General features: G+C 31.7%; 1 protein-coding gene across 2 annotated transcripts; it reads right to left on the bottom strand.

The window, feature by feature from the left end:
- Positions 1 to 1,382: 1,382 nt before the first annotated feature.
- On the bottom strand, positions 1,383 to 14,750 carry LOC143047299 (ras-related protein Rab-19-like). Of its 2 annotated transcripts, XM_076220338.1 has the most exons (5): positions 14,446 to 14,750; positions 13,453 to 13,515; positions 9,301 to 9,372; positions 4,506 to 4,785; positions 1,383 to 2,010 (listed from the first exon to the last, which is right to left on the bottom strand). In XM_076220338.1, exons 4-5 carry the CDS (start codon positions 4,730 to 4,732, stop codon positions 1,635 to 1,637), a joined length of 603 nt encoding a protein of 200 aa, XP_076076453.1. In that variant the 5' UTR covers positions 4,733 to 4,785; positions 9,301 to 9,372; positions 13,453 to 13,515; positions 14,446 to 14,750; the 3' UTR covers positions 1,383 to 1,634. The 2 variants fall into 2 exon arrangements, with proteins under 2 accessions (XP_076076453.1, XP_076076452.1); XM_076220337.1 differs by lacking the exon at positions 14,446 to 14,750 and having other exon boundaries at positions 13,453 to 13,627.
- Between the last annotated feature and the right edge of the window lie 6,465 nt (positions 14,751 to 21,215).

Consider the following 21,215-nt stretch of genomic DNA (forward strand, 5'->3'; position numbering starts at 1 on the left):
TGTGTGGTTCTCATTGGGTCTAAGCGTGACCAATATTGACAATTTTTCGCAAGCGTGAAACGTGAAAGTCAAATTATTGTGTCATGAAAACGGGAAATGAGGTCTGTCGTGAAAACGGGAAATGGGGTTCTGCAGGACCCCGGAAATGACAAAAAAATGAAAATTGCTCATGTACATAGTGTAAGCGGGATATGGGAATCTGACAAAACAGTAAGTGGGATCTGGGATCAGAACACCCCCCCCCCCCCCCCCCCCAATGAGACCCCCTTATGTAGATTTACCTTCTAATTCTATATAAAAAAAACACAACTAAGAACTACGTTTAATTCACTTTGACTACTGATATGCAAACCTAGAAATATTTCATAAAATAGTGATTGAAAGATTCATAACACTTTGAAAGGATAATTCAGACACGTGTTACGCGGGGAGCATGTTTTAAATTTGTTTACAAATAATAATGTCACGTGATCGCGCACTGACCTCAATTCACTAATACATGACCATTTTCATGCAAACATGCAACGTGAATGTGATTGGTTATCATATAATACAGAAATAATGCATGCACAGTTTAAGAAGAAATTAGTTCAATAAATCGATGCGATTTTCACTTTTGACACGAATAGGTCGGGTTGACATTACTGTCATCGGAGATAATATTGAGATAAATGGGATAAAACGGACCGTCAAAAAGGTCTAGAGGAGCACATCAGTAGAACCTTAACATTAATAAGTAATACTTACCAAAATTTCTCTAATTAAAGAACTATATAACTGAAATTTCACAAAGATAACGGTAAACATTTTGTTGATGGTGATGATGCTATTATCGATCCGTTGAATTCAGGGTCAACGGAATTTTTTGCGTTGCGTTTAAATCATTGAGGCCATCTATTTTTATTGCGGGTTCCACATATATAAATCGGAATTAAAGAAAAAATGGAATGTTGTTAGCAGAATCAAAACAGAAATGATGAACATTGCAACATTTTCAGCAAAATATAAATAGGATGGAGGATCTGTGTATTCACATTATTTGTAAAACTCTCCTTATTCATGTGAAGCGTGTGCTTTACATCGAGGCTTGCTATGCTTATCATTGACGCCACAGTACTTCAACCAATCAGACAATGTTTATTTTGGGCATTTGACTTTTTTTAACTCAGATTTTGGAATATTTTAATCGAAATTATAGAAAAATGGAATGTTGTTAGTACATATAAAATAGAAAATGATGAATACTTTTAGCTAAAGATAATTTGGATGGGGGTTCTGTGTATTCACATTATTTGCACAACTCTCCTTACTGATGCCATATTTTGGAATTTCCGTGACCTAAATGGTTCGCGAAAATTAATATTTTTATATATAGTATAGTAACAATGAATAAGGTTAATCAGGTATTTCTACTTATACCCTTACGTTTTGGTTTTATCAAATAACATGTATAATGTCAAATTGTGACCCATTAACAGTTTTGTTTAATTCCAATATGAGCTTCATTGAATATTATTGAAGTTAATCAGGAACTTCAAAGCCTTCCAGGGCAGACGAGCTTTTTACAGGTCTTTTTATTGTTCGTATTGCACTCGTTTTGTACAAACTGTGGTGCTCACAACCTTTTTTTTTTATTAACACCCACAGCTATCGGAAGATCTTTCACTTTCATGTAGTACTTTTGTTGATCCAAATTGAAGCTCCATGTCTTTTAAGCGCAAAGCAGCTTCCCGAAAGAGTTCTTCTACATTTTTACCTTCTTTTGCCGATATTTCAATAAATAAATCCATGTTTAATTCAGAACATCTATCTTGACCATCCTTAAGAGTAACATTCTCTTTAGTTGTCTGGTCACATTTATTTCCGACAAGAATATACTCCATACGGCGATTTATTAAATCGTCTACATTTTGTTTTAAGTCTTTAATCAGATCAAAGCTGGGTCTGTATGTCTTGTCATAGACAAAGATGATTACTGCACATTTTTGAAATTCTGGAAACACATATCGGCTGAAATTGAAAAATTATTTTGCAGTTTTCATAATATCGTTATTCACGGATATTTTTAAACGGTTGACAATTTATTTGTTTGAATACATTATTTTATACATACGTAAGCGATGGTTTCCTTTTTTTTAATTGTCTATCAACACGGTGTTCTTAAAAGTTCTGCTTGTTGATAACAATTTTCTGTAGTGACCATTTTTGTTATGTTTAATAGTTGACATTTTGAAGTTGGTATGACATATTTCATCTTTTTTTTTATATACATGTATACTTGACAAATGTCTTTTCAAACTGAGTTTTTCGTACGTAATTTAATTGTAAATAGCTGAAAGTCAATTAAAAAAAATGGTAAATTTATCTTGTTTTATGTTGCCTTAAACGTAATTCTCCTTTATATTTGTAGGAAACGACAGAAAAAATACATCTAACAACAGCATATTAAACCAGAAACCCACTAGAGCCGGAATCGCTTGCCCTCTTGACATATAAAATATTATTTTTCTCCTTTATTGCAATCAGATACGTTAATCTTCCAGTCCTGATAATTGTTGCAGTGTACTGTATTTGTTAAAAAAAAATGTTAAGATAAACAAAGAAGTAAAATGGGGAGCCACTGCTCACTGATGATACCTCGCCTGAATATTTCTGTAAACAGGAGGATGTTGAAGGATGAATCTGAACATGAATCACACGGTATAGCTGACTTATACAAACCGTGAAACCAAATTTCAGAAGTCCTTGTATTGTAGATCATGTGAAAAGCGTGACGAAAATTTTCAACTTGACTATCATGTGTAAAATGATACAAGTGTTCGGTAAACAGGAAGTTGTTGAGTTATGAATCTGAAAATGCATCACACGGTAAAGCTGACTGATATAAACTCTGAAACTAAATTTCAGAAGTCATTGTATTGTAGTTCCTGCGAAAAGTGTGACTCAAATTTTCAACTTGGTTACCATAGGTAAAATGATTCAAGTGGTTGGTAAACAGGCAATTATTGTGTGATGAATCTGATAACGCACCAGACGGTAATGCTGACTTATATGAATCCTGAAACTAAATCTCAGAAGTCTTTGAAATGTAGTTCCTGAGAAAAACAGTGACAAACAATTCAACTTGGCTATCATGTGTGAAATGATACAAGTGTTCGGTAAACATGGTAAACATGAACTTGTTGAGTGATGAATCTGAAAACGCATCACATGGTATTCCTGACTTATATAAACCATGAATCCAAATTTCAGAACTCATGTTTTATAGTTCCTGAGAAAGATGCGACCAAAAATATTCATGGGACGGATGGACGGATGGATGGACGATGGGTTGATGGACGAACAGACAGAGAAAGGTAAAACAGTATACCCCCACATTTTTTTTTAAAGCAGGGGTATTAAACATGTCATTTAAGAAAATAACTCTTTAACAAGTCATGCAATAGTTTCAATCATTTAATATTGTTGGAGTTCTCGTTTCGCTGATCAATTTAGATATATCCAGTTTCTACTTATATATCAAAGTTTATAAGATAATTAACGAAAATAATTTAAGAACAAGAACTATAGTAGGACTAATCCAAAGGGTTGGATCATTTTGGTAAATTTTGCTGTTAACAGTTCTTGTCTTTATCTTACTTGAGTTACTTGCGAAAAACGGAAAAACACTAACATTTTTCAAAAGTCATCAATTTGAGAACTATAACTACGTAAGGTGTCATACAGTGGAATAAGCCGCCTGAAGTTTTGTCGATCATAAACTGGTTTTTGTTCCTTACATTTTTACATATATACTTGACAGTTTCAGAAAAAAACCACAGGAAATTCGTCGACGAAAATCGTCATATAAGAACTTTACTTCTCAAAGATGTCGTCCCACGGTTTCGAAGTTATTGAGACTTTTATTGGTATTGTATTGTTGATGTTAACATTTTAACAGTTGTTACCAATCTGATATAATTTTCAAGGTTTGCAAAAACAGGAAAATTTGTAAAAAAATTGCCACTTAATAAAAATTTCTCATATATCATTTTCAGGATTGTTTTTTTTATAAGTGAAGATAGAAGTATTTGAATATTGATATTCTAAATTTGCACACCTGTCAGATTTTCTTAATATTATGTTTTTTTTAGTATATAAAGAATTAATGCATTAAACCCGAATGTTCAGTGTTGTTAACTAAAAAAACAATTGCAGTCATTTTTTTGTCTGACAGAATGAAATAAACCCAAAAATGTTCAACACGAGGACATAATGTCATTTAAGGCCATACCCCTTTCAGGGGGACCCATTTTATCCGTTTTCTACCATTTGGGTAGATCTTTTAATTTTGATTATTTTCACTGTTTTTCAATTTCTATCTAACTATACTGGTTTCAATCTCATATAAACACGACATTTTTTTTAACTATTATTCCTTCTGTTAACAAATAATAAAGTAACAGTTAGAAGAAAGAAACACAATACAACAGGCAAATTTACACTAGAAATCTCTTTTAACTCACCCGTATTTTATAGAATCCTTTTTCATGCCTGGAGAGTCTTTAACAGTAATACTCAATTTTGTACCATCCACAGGAACACTTATTGTACTTGGTTCAATTTCCATTGTAGGAATAATAGTATCAACAAATTTTCCTGTCCGTTGATAATTGATTAAAGTACTTTTACCCACATTAAAGTCACCAATTATCAACACACTTGCTCTCTCGGAAAAATTTTCTTCTGCCATTAGTTTTCATTCATTGAAACATATCTATGTTTCGTGTCTGTATCATTAAACATCTAAAATTGTTAATAACATAAAACTGAAATTTTGAAAATCAGATTAATGCAACATAAAATAAGAGCAACTCAATTTGAAAAACATGCAACAATGGTTATTTTAAGCTGAGATTATTTTAGCGTTGCTAATGATGGTAAATCCAAAAAAAAAATGCTTCAGACGCATGACATTTATTTTATAAAAAAGTGTATAAAGTGTTGTTATCATGTTTTACAGCACTTGGGTTTAGGATATCATCAGTTCAGTTATCAGTACTTCGGTACTGACCTAATAAATAACAAACCTTTCAAAATTCGTCCGTTCAGAAACTTTGAAATTATTTGCGAATTCGGCTTTATTTTTAAAGTTCTTTTAAGTTTTATAGCTGTTCAACTGCTTCGGTTCTTATACGTAACTGACCTTCAAATTATCGGCTTTGACAGTTCCCGAAATAGCTCTTCGAACGCAATAAATGCATAACGGGTTGTTTTCATTTCTGAAGAACTTCATCATTCTTCCTGATTCATTAAAAAAAATATAAACGATTAGCCTGAATTTCGGCACAAGGTTAATCAGACTTATTTTTTAGAAAGTTCGTCGGTCACTTTATATTTATATTATTACTTTTGGATTATAGCTCTTCATCTTTTATATAAGCTTAAATATTTTGGCCACGAGCATCACTGAAGAGACATGTATTGTCGAAATGCGCATCTGGTGCAAGAAAATTAGTACCGTTAATTTTTTTACTACCACTGGGTCGATGCCTCTGCTGGTGGACTATTAGTCCCCGAGGGTATCACCACCCCAGTAGCCAGTACTTCGGTACTGGCATGAAAATACGGATTTTTTTGTGTTATTAAAATTTACTGTTACAAAATGATAGAAATTATTATAAATTAAGGAATGTATCTCCCTCGTGCAAAGCTCTGATTCCTTTCACTGATTTGGCTATACTTTTTGGACCTTTTGGATTATAGCTCTTCATCTTTTATATAAGCTTAAATATTTTGGCCACGAGCATCACTGAAGAGACATGTATTGTCGAAATGCGCATCTGGTGCAAGAAAATTAGTACCGTTAATTTTTTTACTACCACTGGGTCGATGCCTCTGCTGGTGGACTATTAGTCCCCGAGGGTATCACCACCCCAGTAGCCAGTACTTCGGTACTGGCATGAAAATACGGATTTTTTTGTGTTATTAAAATTTACTGTTACAAAATGATAGAAATTATTATAAATTAAGGAATGTATCTCCCTCGTGCAAAGCTCTGATTCCTTTCACTGATTTGGCTATACTTTTTGGACCTTTTGGATTATAGCTCTTCATCTTTTATATAAGCTTAAATATTTTGGCCACGAGCATCACTGAAGAGACATGTATTGTCGAAATGCGCATCTGGTGCAAGAAAATTAGTACCGTTAATTTTTTAACTACCACTGGGTCGATGCCTCTGCTGGTGGACTATTAGTCCCCGAGGGTATCACCACCCCAGTAGCCAGTACTTCGGTACTGGCATGAAAATACGGATTTTTTTGTGTTATTAAAATTTACTGTTACAAAATGATAGAAATTATTATAAATTAAGGAATGTATCTCCCTCGTGCAAAGCTCTGATTCCTTTCACTGATTTGGCTATACTTTTTGGACCTTTTGGATTATAGCTCTTCATCTTTTATATAAGCTTAAATATTTTGGCCACGAGCATCACTGAAGAGACATGTATTGTCGAAATGCGCATCTGGTGCAAGAAAATTAGTACCGTTAATTTTTTTACTACCACTGGGTCGATGCCTCTGCTGGTGGACTATTAGTCCCCGAGGGTATCACCACCCCAGTAGCCAGTACTTCGGTACTGGCATGAAAATACGGATTTTTTTGTGTTATTAAAATTTACTGTTACAAAATGATAGAAATTATTATAAATTAAGGAATGTATCTCCCTCGTGCAAAGCTCTGATTCCTTTCACTGATTTGGCTATACTTTTTGGACCTTTTGGATTATAGCTCTTCATCTTTTATATAAGCTTAAATATTTTGGCCACGAGCATCACTGAAGAGACATGTATTGTCGAAATGCGCATCTGGTGCAAGAAAATTAGTACCGTTAATTTTTTTACTACCACTGGGTCGATGCCTCTGCTGGTGGACTATTAGTCCCCGAGGGTATCACCACCCCAGTAGCCAGTACTTCGGTACTGGCATGAAAATACGGATTTTTTTGTGTTATTAAAATTTACTGTTACAAAATGATAGAAATTATTATAAATTAAGGAATGTATCTCCCTCGTGCAAAGCTCTGATTCCTTTCACTGATTTGGCTATACTTTTTGGACCTTTTGGATTATAGCTCTTCATCTTTTATATAAGCTTAAATATTTTGGCCACGAGCATCACTGAAGAGACATGTATTGTCGAAATGCGCATCTGGTGCAAGAAAATTAGTACCGTTAATTTTTTTACTACCACTGGGTCGATGCCTCTGCTGGTGGACTATTAGTCCCCGAGGGTATCACCACCCCAGTAGCCAGTACTTCGGTACTGGCATGAAAATACGGATTTTTTTGTGTTATTAAAATTTACTGTTACAAAATGATAGAAATTATTATAAATTAAGGAATGTATCTCCCTCGTGCAAAGCTCTGATTCCTTTCACTGATTTGGCTATACTTTTTGGACCTTTTGGATTATAGCTCTTCATCTTTTATATAAGCTTAAATATTTTGGCCACGAGCATCACTGAAGAGACATGTATTGTCGAAATGCGCATCTGGTGCAAGAAAATTAGTACCGTTAATTTTTTTACTACCACTGGGTCGATGCCTCTGCTGGTGGACTATTAGTCCCCGAGGGTATCACCACCCCAGTAGCCAGTACTTCGGTACTGGCATGAAAATACGGATTTTTTTGTGTTATTAAAATTTACTGTTACAAAATGATAGAAATTATTATAAATTAAGGAATGTATCTCCCTCGTGCAAAGCTCTGATTCCTTTCACTGATTTGGCTATACTTTTTGGACCTTTTGGATTATAGCTCTTCATCTTTTATATAAGCTTAAATATTTTGGCCACGAGCATCACTGAAGAGACATGTATTGTCGAAATGCGCATCTGGTGCAAGAAAATTAGTACCGTTAATTTTTTAACTACCACTGGGTCGATGCCTCTGCTGGTGGACTATTAGTCCCCGAGGGTATCACCACCCCAGTAGCCAGTACTTCGGTACTGGCATGAAAATACGGATTTTTTTGTGTTATTAAAATTTACTGTTACAAAATGATAGAAATTATTATAAATTAAGGAATGTATCTCCCTCGTGCAAAGCTCTGATTCCTTTCACTGATTTGGCTATACTTTTTGGACCTTTTGGATTATAGCTCTTCATCTTTTATATAAGCTTAAATATTTTGGCCACGAGCATCACTGAAGAGACATGTATTGTCGAAATGCGCATCTGGTGCAAGAAAATTAGTACCGTTAATTTTTTTTTTATAACAAGAGAAGCTCAAAGTAAAGAAAACAACATATGGAATGTTGGATATGTTTTACACTAGATGAAGTTTCGAAGTGAAGAAAAACGATCAATGAAAGTAAATTAAGCACTTTTCCTTTTTCGCGATTTTTGAGAAATAGTAGCATTAAAATGTATAGCCGGGAGGTACTGAGCTGTAACTGTTTCCAAAAATGAAATGAAATGAAGCAGTCGTTTATTGTGGCTAATTTCGAAAACATCAGATAATGAAAGGAGACATTACTGGATTATAAATTTGAGAGCCGTATGTTCATCATCACCCAAACGAAATGAGGTTCATTGTAAAAATCATTTCTGTATGCACAAATATGGCGAACATTTATCTGAAACAAGAAGTTCTAAATGTGACTTTCAAGTTCAAAGTAACATTTGTGGTTCCTGTACTCGAATGAATATTAACACTGTATAAGAAATAACATATTTGGGACAAAATAAGAAAAAAACAAATCCTGAGAATAACACTCATCCCCCCCCCCCCCCCAAAAAAAAAAACCTTCAAGAAAACTTGCTCATCATCCGACCTAATAATGTATCAAACGTTGGTTGTCAGCAAGTGTATGTAAATTTAGTACTTGGACAATCTTACTAAAGACTGAAAATAGGTAAAAAATTAAATACATTAAAATTCATTTTTTTGGCTAATGATTAAAATGCCTTCATCATCCAAACATACAGTAAAGCCGTAATAACATGTAGATAAAATAAAGACGAATTAAAGTCAAAATTGTCCTTTTTAACAAAGGTCTCAATCCCGTGAGATGCAAAATCTGCAACCATGTGAAACACACAAAGTTTTGATGAAAAATTTACTTTGAAACCAAAATATATTGACTGAAACGCAATCATTTGATTTTATTATATGATTTTTTTTCTATGTATACATTACGGAAATAGTTCGCAGTTAAGTATTTTGTGTCTGAAATAAGAATTTTAAGTCTCAAAATAAAACTTGTGCTTACATTTCTAAATTAAAACAGGAAAATTTAATACTTTACTTACCTTGATCGATTTTTTTTTGCTGCGAGACAGCTACCCATAGACAAACATAGTCAACACCCAGTGTGTGGCTTTCTGCAAGGTTAACGATTTTAATTATATTTTATATTTCTCAATAGATAATGAATTTAGTAAGGACATAGGGTATACATGAGACAACAAAAGAGCTCCTTTTCTATTATGTTGTGGCGATCAACGGTTTTGTCATTCAACAACACATGTTAGCAGAAGAAACACTACGGATCAATGTCACTTGAACAGCTGAATTTTATTATATTTTGGTCCCCGAGGGTATCACCAGCCCAGTAGTCAACACTTCGGTGTTGACATGAATATCAATTATATGCTCATTTTTTATAAATTTCCTGTTTACAAAAGTCTGAATTTTTCAAAATACTAAGGATTTTCTTATTCCAAGCATAGATAACCTAAGCCGTATTTGGCACATTTTTAAAAAAATTTGGGTCCTCAATGCTCTTCAACTTTTTACTTGATTAGTTTTTTTTTAACTATTTTGATCTGAACGTCACTGATGAGTCTTATGTAGACGAAACGCGCGTCTGGCGTATTAAATTATAAACCTGGTACCTTTGATAACTATTATCAAATCTTAAGTTCAGTGTTCATCTTTTCGTCTTTTTGTCATCTATTCGAAACTCTTATTTGGACTATTGTTTTTTTAATTCCAATTGAAGAAGCTCTTTTACGTTTAAAAAACCTTTGGAATAAACCAATATGGACACAAGTGATAACGAAAAATGAAAATATGTTTACAATGAATAGAGGCTCTAAGGAACTTGAAGCACTCACCTGCATTTATATGGAGAAAACATTGATACAATGTTATTAGAGTATCTAAGAACACCAAACAGTGTAAATTGTCTATATATATATATATATATAAATTAATCATTTTAGTGCAATAACTCAATATAAAGGGAGTCAATTGATCTTTTTGGCAATAACGACTTATTTGAAAATCTCAATTTCCTAATCGTTTTTCTTGCTTACAGATGTTCATTATCTGTAATGTGTTTTGTACAAACATAAGATTAAATTGTCTTTGAAGGGCAGTTCCTCCAACATAAAGTCAACCTACTATTCTGTTGGTATTTTGTTCTTTTTCCACGTTCCTACTGCATATTTGATTTGCACAAAGGACATTTTAAATGAATGGATATAATGTAATTCAAGGACGATATAATTTTGGATTTTGATAATGTTTGCTTTGTGTGTATATCTTGTTTATGCTGATAAATTTTACTAGAAGTAGAATTATTTTACGGTGCCGGCAACTTGTTATTCAAACATAATAACTCATAAGTGAAGACTTTGACTTTTGGCGTATTAGACATTGACCTGACGTTACGCTATTTTCAGTATCATTCTTGCCTCTGTAATTTTGAAAATGATAGCAAAAATTGATCAATCGAAAATGAAAAAAAAATCCTTTAAGAAAACAATGAATCGTATGACAAATTTGGTCAAATGAACAGTAGGTCCGAGTACACAGTTATTTCGTAGTGCATTTCCTTTAGACAATAAATGAAAATTAATGAAATGCCACCTGCGCTTTCTCAATAATATTTTTACAGTGTGTTGTACTACTTTTGGGACAAATTATATCAAAATTATAGAAAACTTCATCAGCTCTAACTCAAAATATGGACAATTTTATGTTAAGGGGCCTTGAAATCTTTTGACAGCTTCCGAAGTGCTAATTTTTGACCTTTTTCAGCTGGACCTAATCGCTACTTTACATTAATATTTATGACCCAATTTTTTTTACAGTGTCATTTCACCCCCAACTTGCTATATGAGGCATACAACATGGAAAAATAATTTTGGAAGGGGTAAAACAAAAATTGGCAAGTAACACACTGTCCACACTAAGGACTATATTCGTGGACAACGAAAATCAAAGGACGATAACTGTGTACTCGGACCAGTAGGTAAATCTTTAAGTTCACAATATTTCCAACCCTGTCTTATTTTCAATATTTTCGAACAACAGTTTTACATACATTCTTAGTACTTGTATCATCAATAATGGAATTTAATGCGACTGTCATACAATGAGACGTTTAGCTTGCTACAAACCAGGATTATAATCCTGGTACCTTTGATAACTTATTAATCCACCTTTTTTTTCATAAGCAAATGTCTTTACCAAGTCAGGAATATAACAGTTATTATCCATACGTTTGATGTGTTTGAGCTTTGATTCTTTCATTAGATTAGAAACATTCCTTTTTGAATTTTCCTTAGAGTTAAGGATGTGATTTTAGTTTTTGTATTGTTTTGTTTATTTAGTAAGATTATAGATCCTGTACAGTCAAACGGACTTTCCTGTCAGATTGAAGTCCAAAAGCTTGAGGATGACCATATGTTTTATCCGATTTAATATTGTGTTATTGACTAAGCCTTCATTTTAAAAGTTGTAGATTCAAGTTATTTAAAACACATTTATAAATAAAAATAACATTTTATGGATTCAGAAACACTTTTCCTGATTTAACTTTTTCAGTAAGAATTCGTCTAAACATTTGACAACTGCAACAATTTATATTTAGCTAAAAGCTTAGTACAAAGACCCATAACAACAATTCATTCAACCGTAGATTAGCAACATTCTGATAAAATGACCAGAGTTTCATAGTTTTGACCAAATTGTTGTATCCAAAATCACTGTTCTAGTATTTGTTTGTTATTCAGGAAAAGACAAACAAAGACATTACTATATAAACATAACTCAGGTTTTTTTTTATCTTTAGCAAAAGACTACATTTTCATTATCAATATGTTTACGAATTTGATTTTAAAAACAAACCCTGCTATCCAGATTATGATCAGATAAAGTTAGCCTAGTGACACCTTTTCTTATAGGTAGTAGATGATATGCAATTTTAGTCAACCAAAGATAAGCTATTTGAAGAAATATGATTCAATGTTTTCGTCATGAATTGAGGGTATTTAAAATTTGTCTATTGAAAATCATAAAATACACTGTCCTTTTGTTATAGGTGACATTCCAATGACGCCTCTTTTTAATATTTTGATTGCCCAAATTTATAGTCTAATTAGTAGGGGCAATAAGGCCCTAATTTGGCCCCCAAATTTCTGCAAATTTAAAAGTTATCATACATATTTTTAAATTACTGAAAAGCATCTAAGGTACAAGGTATTCAGAAAAAACAAAACAATTTCGGACATTGAACAAGTAATATGGCAATAAATCATGACTAAATTTGCATATTTTGTAAAATTTTGTGATTTTCCTTGTTTTTCTTCATATTTTAAAGTATATTTTAGATAGGAAAAGTATGTGCGCACCCAAGAAATAACTTTATAATTGATGAGAGTTTGTCAATACTTTTAATAAAGTTTCTGTTAAATTATTTTGTTGTTTCATGGCTGCTCACGATGTTTCCACAACAGAAATAAAGATAGAAAACTGCATAAATTCTATATTTGTCATCGTTTTTGTGAACACAGTACATATTATGACATAATGTTTTTCATTTTTACTTCTTGAACCTTTGCATTTCTAAACATTATGTGTCAATTTGAAAAAAAATTATCAAACATTTTATTTTCTTTGGCAAAAACCAGGCCTAAATGCCCCTAACTTCTGAGACAGATCATGCAGAAGAATCGTATTTGTTTCTCTTATATGTATTCCACTGGTTCAAAGTCCTCCATAAGTAAACGAAAACACTGAACCCTAATAAATTTATAAAGGGGAAATCTAAAAGAGATGAATGGAAAACATTGAAAGTTTGACCATGGCATGTAGTCATTGAGTGCCATGATCGTTGTACATTTGTTAACCCTTCCAACAACCTAAAAAATAAAATTCTGACCAAATCCAACATAACCTGGCCTTCAAATTCTTCTTAAGTCGAACTTTCTTGACTTTCATATCATTTGACACATATAGTAGAATCTTTTCTTAAATTCAATTCTTGATTTCTTATCGACCTGAAAATATGCATACATATTAGCCCTTGAAGTTTGTCTTGTTGATAATGACTTTTTGATAACGATCTTTTCAAATTGAAATGTTGTTAAAATGTGTTACTTGAATAGAGATCTTGATTTGAATTAAAATTAAGTATGTAAGTCAATATTTCAGATCTTATAACTATTCCTTACCTCACATTTACGTCTCAGTTCTGTGTGTACTCACTTATCTTGCTACTTGTTGACCCTACATGTCTGTAATGAATCAATTTTCTACTGTAACAACAAATGACTAAAATACCTGTGTATACACAAAACAAGGAAATTAATTTCATTCAAGTAAAACTTATAATATAAAAACAGATATGTTTTGCTAGTGTTATATTTACTAATATACATTTTCAGAAAGTCGTGTAACCTTGACACTTAAAATCAATGCCGACTAAAATAGAGGGGCATAATAAGTTGTCAACATTTTCTGTATGAATATTTGATTGAGAAGGGATTCACATAAACTTTATGTGTTTTGAAGATCAGTATTTTTTTCTGTTTTGTGAGATGATTACAAATTGTTGATTCTGTAAATGAACTATTTTTTTTACACTATCTCTTCTTTTACCCCTCTCATATTTTATTTCATATGTTTTTGCAGGATGACACTTACAAAATTTAATTACTTATTGAAGCCCTTGATGTTAACAAAACAACGGAAAGTCTTTTATACAACATACACAATTCACAGAGAATAAAGGCAACATTCGTTTATACATATGTGTAAGAAAATGAAGGGACTGCGTTTAATTTGCGTTTTCTTCGAATATTGCCTGTACCAAATCAGGAATTTGACAGTTTTTTTATACTCTTGATTGATAGTGGTTAAATTTGACATGTTTTATGGACGTCTCCTGTTTGAATTTGCTTTGAAGTTTGTTTTTTTGTATACTTTATACGCAGAAAACTCAATTAATCTGACATGATTATTCAAATAATTGTCAAACTGTTTTTGATAAATGCTCAGATAATCAAATAACAGTTATTGATTATAAATATTTGTAATGCTGTGTAACAGAAATTTTCTTTATACATAAATATGTTTATATGAGTATTTATAAAGATACTAAAATATAATCGATTGAGGAGAAATATAATATTTAATACATCCAAGGGGCTAAAGCAATGACTTACCTTATATATTGGTTGTCCTGGAGTGCGTTAATTATATATACTGTGAAAAAGGGAAAAAAATGATCTATTTATCTTTTCTTTGAAAATATATCATATATATTATATCTTTGAGGTAAGCAAACTGCTGGTCAATTTCCTTTAATGCAATTTAACTCCTAAATCAACTAATTGTTGCTCCATTGTTTAATTTTCCACTGCTCAGAAGTGATAGTTTGGTTATTCGCAATTCCAAATGTAGTTAATTATGATTTTTATTCTTCTTGCTAGGGATAACGAAGGATTCTGTATATACTTTTTAACAGTATATGAAACTCATAAGAGAATATCAGGAAAACACTTATCCTGCATACATCATGTACAGTAAACAAATATTGTAAATTTGAAGTTTTTTAAGTTTATGATTGTAGTTTTCATCAAACGGAAGTTTCTGTTTAAACTAAGTGTGTCCTATTAACTTAAAATGTAATGTAATGTAGTTAAGTGTGTTATTTAAAGTAATGATTTGTTATTAGTTTTATTAGGTGATTTTAGGTTTTACTGGTAGAAACTGTTACTGTAGACCTGTTACACCGCGAGGAAATCATTTGTCCAGTATTTAGAGTTTCACAATAGACACGATTTTATCATGTTATTTTTTTTTTACATTTTTTCAGATGCTACATTTTGAAATTATTTACAAATGTTCAAATCTCTCAGATAAATCTAAATTTAGAGACCAAATATGTACACTGTCCTGATCAGGCTTTTTATTGTCATAATGATATTTTATAGTGTACATGTAATACGAACTCAAACTCTTCTTAAATCATTACATTTGTAAGGTGGGAACTCCTTGGAAATCACAATTATGTCCTGCGTGATGCGGATCTTCCGTCATACCTTGCAGTGTAATCTACATTGATCATATTGACCAAAGACATGTGATATAACAGGCAACTAGTGTACAAATATAGCATAGGAAAAGGAGTACTAAATATGAACATGTCTGTCGAAAATCCTGTCATTAAAATACTCTGTTTTACCGGTAAAAATATTCCTAATGTACCAGTCAAAAAAAGGAGACAACCGATGAATTGTTTTTACCTGAGAGTGACAAATAGTACAGAAGGCTGAAATTTGATAGAATATCGCTTGGAAGAGTAAGAAACCCATTGGAAAGGTTTATCTGAATCTTAACGAAAAAGTCACCGCTGAGAAGTCATTGTATTCAGTTATTGTAAACTGATATTTTAATGACATGAGTGATGCAGCTGTAAATATTTTAATCTCATATAGAAAAGTACAACCTAAGCATACATTAAATTGCTAACAATATGATATGAATAGTATCAACAAAATCATGTTCAGGTTAGACAAAATGTACAGACAGCATCAAACCAAGTAATGTGTTATATCTTAATACGGAAGAAAATAAAAACAGGCGATCATAGTTTACAGATGTTTAAAATGTAAACTAAAATGTACCAGTTGCTAAACATAAGTAGTCAGTCTTTGTGTACATAATGCTTGAAGTCATGATGGTCTAATGGAGGTATGCTCCTGAAAAAAATCCATTTTCTGCATTTTCCAACTCGAACAGGTTTTTTTCTGCGTATCCTCTTCCAATATCTATCGCAGCCTAATGCAGAAATGAAAAGAATAGTTCATTTAAAAAAAAAGGAATGAGAATACACAATATTATCCACACTATTTGGGACAGATCATGGTAATTTTATATTGTGGTAATTCGTTTTGTGTTTTGTTGTTTTAGTTTCGCATACCCTATTTAATGTCAGGTGTTTATTTATTATATAAAAAGCAACATATAAGCGACACTAAATTTGACTGCTTTTATCAATTATTTACATACTAGTAGTAGACTGGCATAATTGTCTTCTTTTTAAACAAATCATGATCAAGTTGTAACATGCCAGAAGGAATAACACATATTAAACGTATCAACACATGTTGGTTTGAAATTTGTTGAAGATGGTAATCAATAATGAATATTAATAAATGCATTTTTATCTCAAATAGTCATTTTGAACATACAGTCAAAAGTCCGAACAATAAATTTTCGACTGCATGCGTATACTAGTATTCAGTAATTATTTGAAAATTCGCTTTCCCTTAATCAAAAGCGATTCAGTAATTATTCAGACTGTCTCAAAGTTGTTATTATCTGTACATACTAGGAACAATCTTAATTATCTGATATTAGGGTTATTGTTGTATGACAAAGTATTTTCACCATGCATATTTTGGGTTGCACCTTGAAAATACAGCCTCTTTTAGGAAGGAATTTAATATTCATCAATATTAATTTTTGTTAACCAACTTGGTACACGATAAGCTCTTAATGCCTCATCTGGTAGGTACACAATAAGATAACGTAACCACCAACAATACACATGGCTAGCCTCAAATTCAACTTTCAGGAAAACTCAAAGTGAAGGGATGTAGTGTTTAAAATTTTGTATACGTTTAAACTCTTAGAAATTCGAGGCATATTCAAAAGCCACACAACGGTATGATTTGACCCTGGGTTTTTTTTGTGTGCATCTAAACTCTCAATTCCAGGGTATATTGTATAACTATACTTTATTGATAAAGTGCCAAAGATGTAGCAGTCGAAGGAGTACATTTGGGAACTAATATTGTCTATATTTACAGAATGCAACCTTCATTATACATGTTTTGTTGGGTGTTAATCTTATCCACAATGCTTCCACTTTAACCATGTTGACTAAATACGTTTTGACATTGAACATATTTTACATCATCTAAATGACAGATTTGTACCTCAGTGTTTTCATCTTCCTAGCCTTTCACCCTTCCATTACCAAACATTTTCTTAATGGAAGATATAATAGCAACAATAGCAAATTTTCCAGACAGGGATCCAGTTATAGCCATTGCTATATGAATGTATGAAAGGAAAAGGTGCCAGCATCTTACGTTGTTCTGAACTTATGTAGTTACATGTATTAATAAAAGACAAGTTTGCATTACGAAGTGAGAATGCTTCTTTCAACGAACTGCTATTCGTTTAGAAATCTAGAAATATTACGCATAAGAAAATAATAATAAGGTTTGATTTTTTTAACGAAATTTATTCCCCTGGAGGATACATCATTTGTTAATGTTTATTTAAACAATTTAAGCGATAGCATGCGCAGTTAACAAAACTCACGTAAATTAACAAGGAAAATGAAAATACACAAACGCACAAAAAACCGAGAGAATCATATGAACTCACGCATGCTTCAAAATGACATTGAATTAAAATTGACATTTTTAAAAACTTTGTACTGCAACATATGCAAGAGTAGTTCAAAATCATACGTTACATTGTTAATAGATACAAGAGAAAGGTTGAAGTTGTAGTCTCTTCAAACAATTACATTGTTGTGTACCTTAAAAACGATTATAAAAATATGCTATAAAATTGAACAAAAAACCGACCCTTTGGAAACCTGGCAGATGATACTACCCAGAACAAACGGTTCACAAAAAGGCGTTTGGACTGGTTCATATAAATCATTTTTTGTGTATCAATCAGAATAGAAACAGAGCAAATAAGAAACTTCATACTGCTAGGACATTTTATGGAGTTATTCATATATAGAGATTACCTGTAATTGTAGAACTTGATCTTATTTCGGTAATTTTGTCCTTGACAGTTGTGCCTGAAAGACATTGCTATGTTTATATCAGCTGGAACATAATACTTCACGGAAATAGCGTAAAATAGGCTATTTGACAATTCCTGTAATTGACCCTGTAATTAAAGATCCCTGTATTTGTTGTCTCCACATGTATCGTAACATTCGTGCAAACACTATGTGGATTTCGTTGTTTTTAAAAAAAAATGGAAATATTAACTACAGACATGTATTTCCTATCATATATAATGTTAAGTAATTACTGTGCTTATCCAGTGACCTTTGGGGTATCACAATAGCAATGGCTCAAACAGTTTACCAAATTGCAGTTAGATTTCTTCTCCAACTAACTGATCAACTGGTAAAATAGTTTAGCAGATTGCTCAAGTGAAATGTTGTTAGTATGAAGTGAGTGCTGTAAAATCAAAAGTAATACTTACCATCCAGATCCAGTTAGTTGATATCTTTGTCATTTGTTTCAAACACAAAAATGACTTACTATAGTATGAGTCACTGAATAAGAAAGTCTAATTTTGACATGGAAACTTCTATCATAAATAGATTTTATAAATAAATAGTTGAAAACATTGTTTTGTAAGTCTATAATTTATAGCTCCGTTTTCCAACAACAAGTTAGTGCATAATTGTAAATTGGATTTTTTTTCTAAAGCAATTACTTATCTGTTACCATTAAAGGGAAATAATTTACATTACTGAAAATCAGCAAAATGTTGTCACAATTATTGTCTGACAAATATCAACTTTCCTCATTTAATTTGTTTGTAACATTACTTTTATGATTATTAAACTTTTATCCTCTGTTTTGAAAAGAAACAACGAAATTTATTTTTAAGATGATTAAAATTTTGAAAAAATTGTAGGCAAAATCAGAAGCCAGGTATCATTGATTAATTTTTTAGTGTATGATAACTCAATAAAAATTATTTCCCTTTAATGCCAGCAGATCAGTAATTTGTATAGAACATATTATACGAATCATAATTACACAATAACTTTGTCTTAGAAGACAAAGCTATAAAATATACATCTACAAAACAATGGTTTGAACTATTTATTTATAAAATCTATTTATGATAGAAGTTTCCATGTCAAAATTAGACCTTCTTATTCAGTGACTCATACTATAGTAAGTCATTTTTGTGTTTGAAACAAATGACAAAGATATCAACTAACTGGATCTGGATGGTAATTATTACTTTTGATTTCACAGCACTCACTTCATACTAACAACATTTCACTTGAGCAATCTGCTAAGACATTTTACCAGTTTATCAGTTAGTTGGAGAAGAAATCTAACTGCAATTTGGTAAACTGTTTTGGCCATTGCTATTGTGATACCCCAAAGGTCACTGAATAAGCACTGCAATAAGGTTTTAAAAAGTATAACAATGGAGTGAATATCAACAAAAATTAATATACTCGCCCAAGAATAATTTTTAATGCAGATAGCGCATGTTTTAATTTGTCACATGATACAATACATGCAATAGGAACAAAGAAATAAAAAAGAAAGATGCAAACACATTGATAGATATAGGAAGATGCGGAATGTGTGCCAATGAGACAACTCTTCATCTAAAAAACAATTTATAAAAGTAAACAATTATAGGTCAATGTACGGCCTTCAACATGCAGCCTTGTACATAAACAAACTTTTTAAGCAACTTATAATTCATATATTCAGCAATAGTAAAATTGTCAGATAATTTTGACTCCATAACGAGTGATTAAAATGTAAATGAAAAACCATGATTAAGTAGTAAATGATCAACGTGGCTCAATCCAACATTAACCCGACAATATGTTTTTTTTTTATTATATGTGACTTTGGCATCTGTGTTATTGTTTGAATGTTTTGTCAGTTTTTGTGGTCTATCTATTTTTTTTAAAAAGTTTATTCATTTGTAAAATGCCTATTTTCATGTGGCGCAGCGTCAAGGTAGAATATGATTTCATGATTTCAGATTATTTTTATATAAGCGAGTAGAATTGTTTTATTTTTCATACTTTAATCGATCAGTAATTTAATCAATCTTATACAATATATACTACCGGCATTACACAGAAGTTACGTTTGAGATATACATACATTTCAAATACTATATCATTCATGTTTCTTGCTCAAGCGAGGGACACTGTTGATGTTATCAAGTTGGCATATGAACGTCTAGAATAATATAATCTTCTTTAACAATATTCGCATCCCTTGTTTTTTGACCATGTCAGATATTTGAAATACTCTAGTTCTATCCATGTAATGGATTAATAAAATTTTCGCGTTAACCCCTCCTTTTCTGTTCATTATTTTAAAACACAAAGTTTGAGAAGGCGTATGTTTAAACTTTATTATATTATAATAGTTCTTTTATAGCGTTTAAGAGAACAAAAAGTTCCAAAGTTAAATGTATAAAAAAATCTAAAAAAGAATCATTTCCCGCCAAATTTTCAATAACTTATATCATAAATTGTAGTGCAAGTGACAATAAACTAATATCCAATAACGTTCAAATGAAGTGGATGTACACAAATATAGAAAACAGCACGGCCTCAATAATGACAAAACCCATACCATATAGTCGGCTATAAAAGGCCTTGACTTGAAAAATATGAAGCAATTCCATTGCAAAATTTTAACGGCATAATCTATAACAAAACAACTTACGAATAACATTTATAAACCAAAGACAAACACTGAAATACAAGCTTCTAAACTCAAAAAGGAACACACATAATGTGAATGTGTTAAATTAGTTTGCAGGCATCAAACACTCCCTCTTATCTGTGATAATGGTGTAACGAAACAACATAAGAATCCAAAAAGATGTTTATGAAGTCATCGGATCGCTACTGAGCATTTACAATAGTTTAAAAAGATATGATAAATAACAGATTACTTTAAAGACAAACTAAAATATATTCCAGAAAGTAACTCGTAAAACCGGTTGTACATCTGTTTACAAATAACTACATAATCATATTCTGAAATGGGATATTTGTCGCAGTTTTTCAAAAAACTGTATCACACCTATGCAAAGATAAAAGTAAAATTAACGCGACCTTTAACCGGATCTAATAACCTAAACATGGATAGAATGGTAACAGTTA

Source organism: Mytilus galloprovincialis, chromosome 10 (assembly GCF_965363235.1).
Source record: "Mytilus galloprovincialis chromosome 10, xbMytGall1.hap1.1, whole genome shotgun sequence".
Classification (NCBI taxonomy): Eukaryota; Metazoa; Mollusca; class Bivalvia; order Mytilida; family Mytilidae; genus Mytilus; species Mytilus galloprovincialis.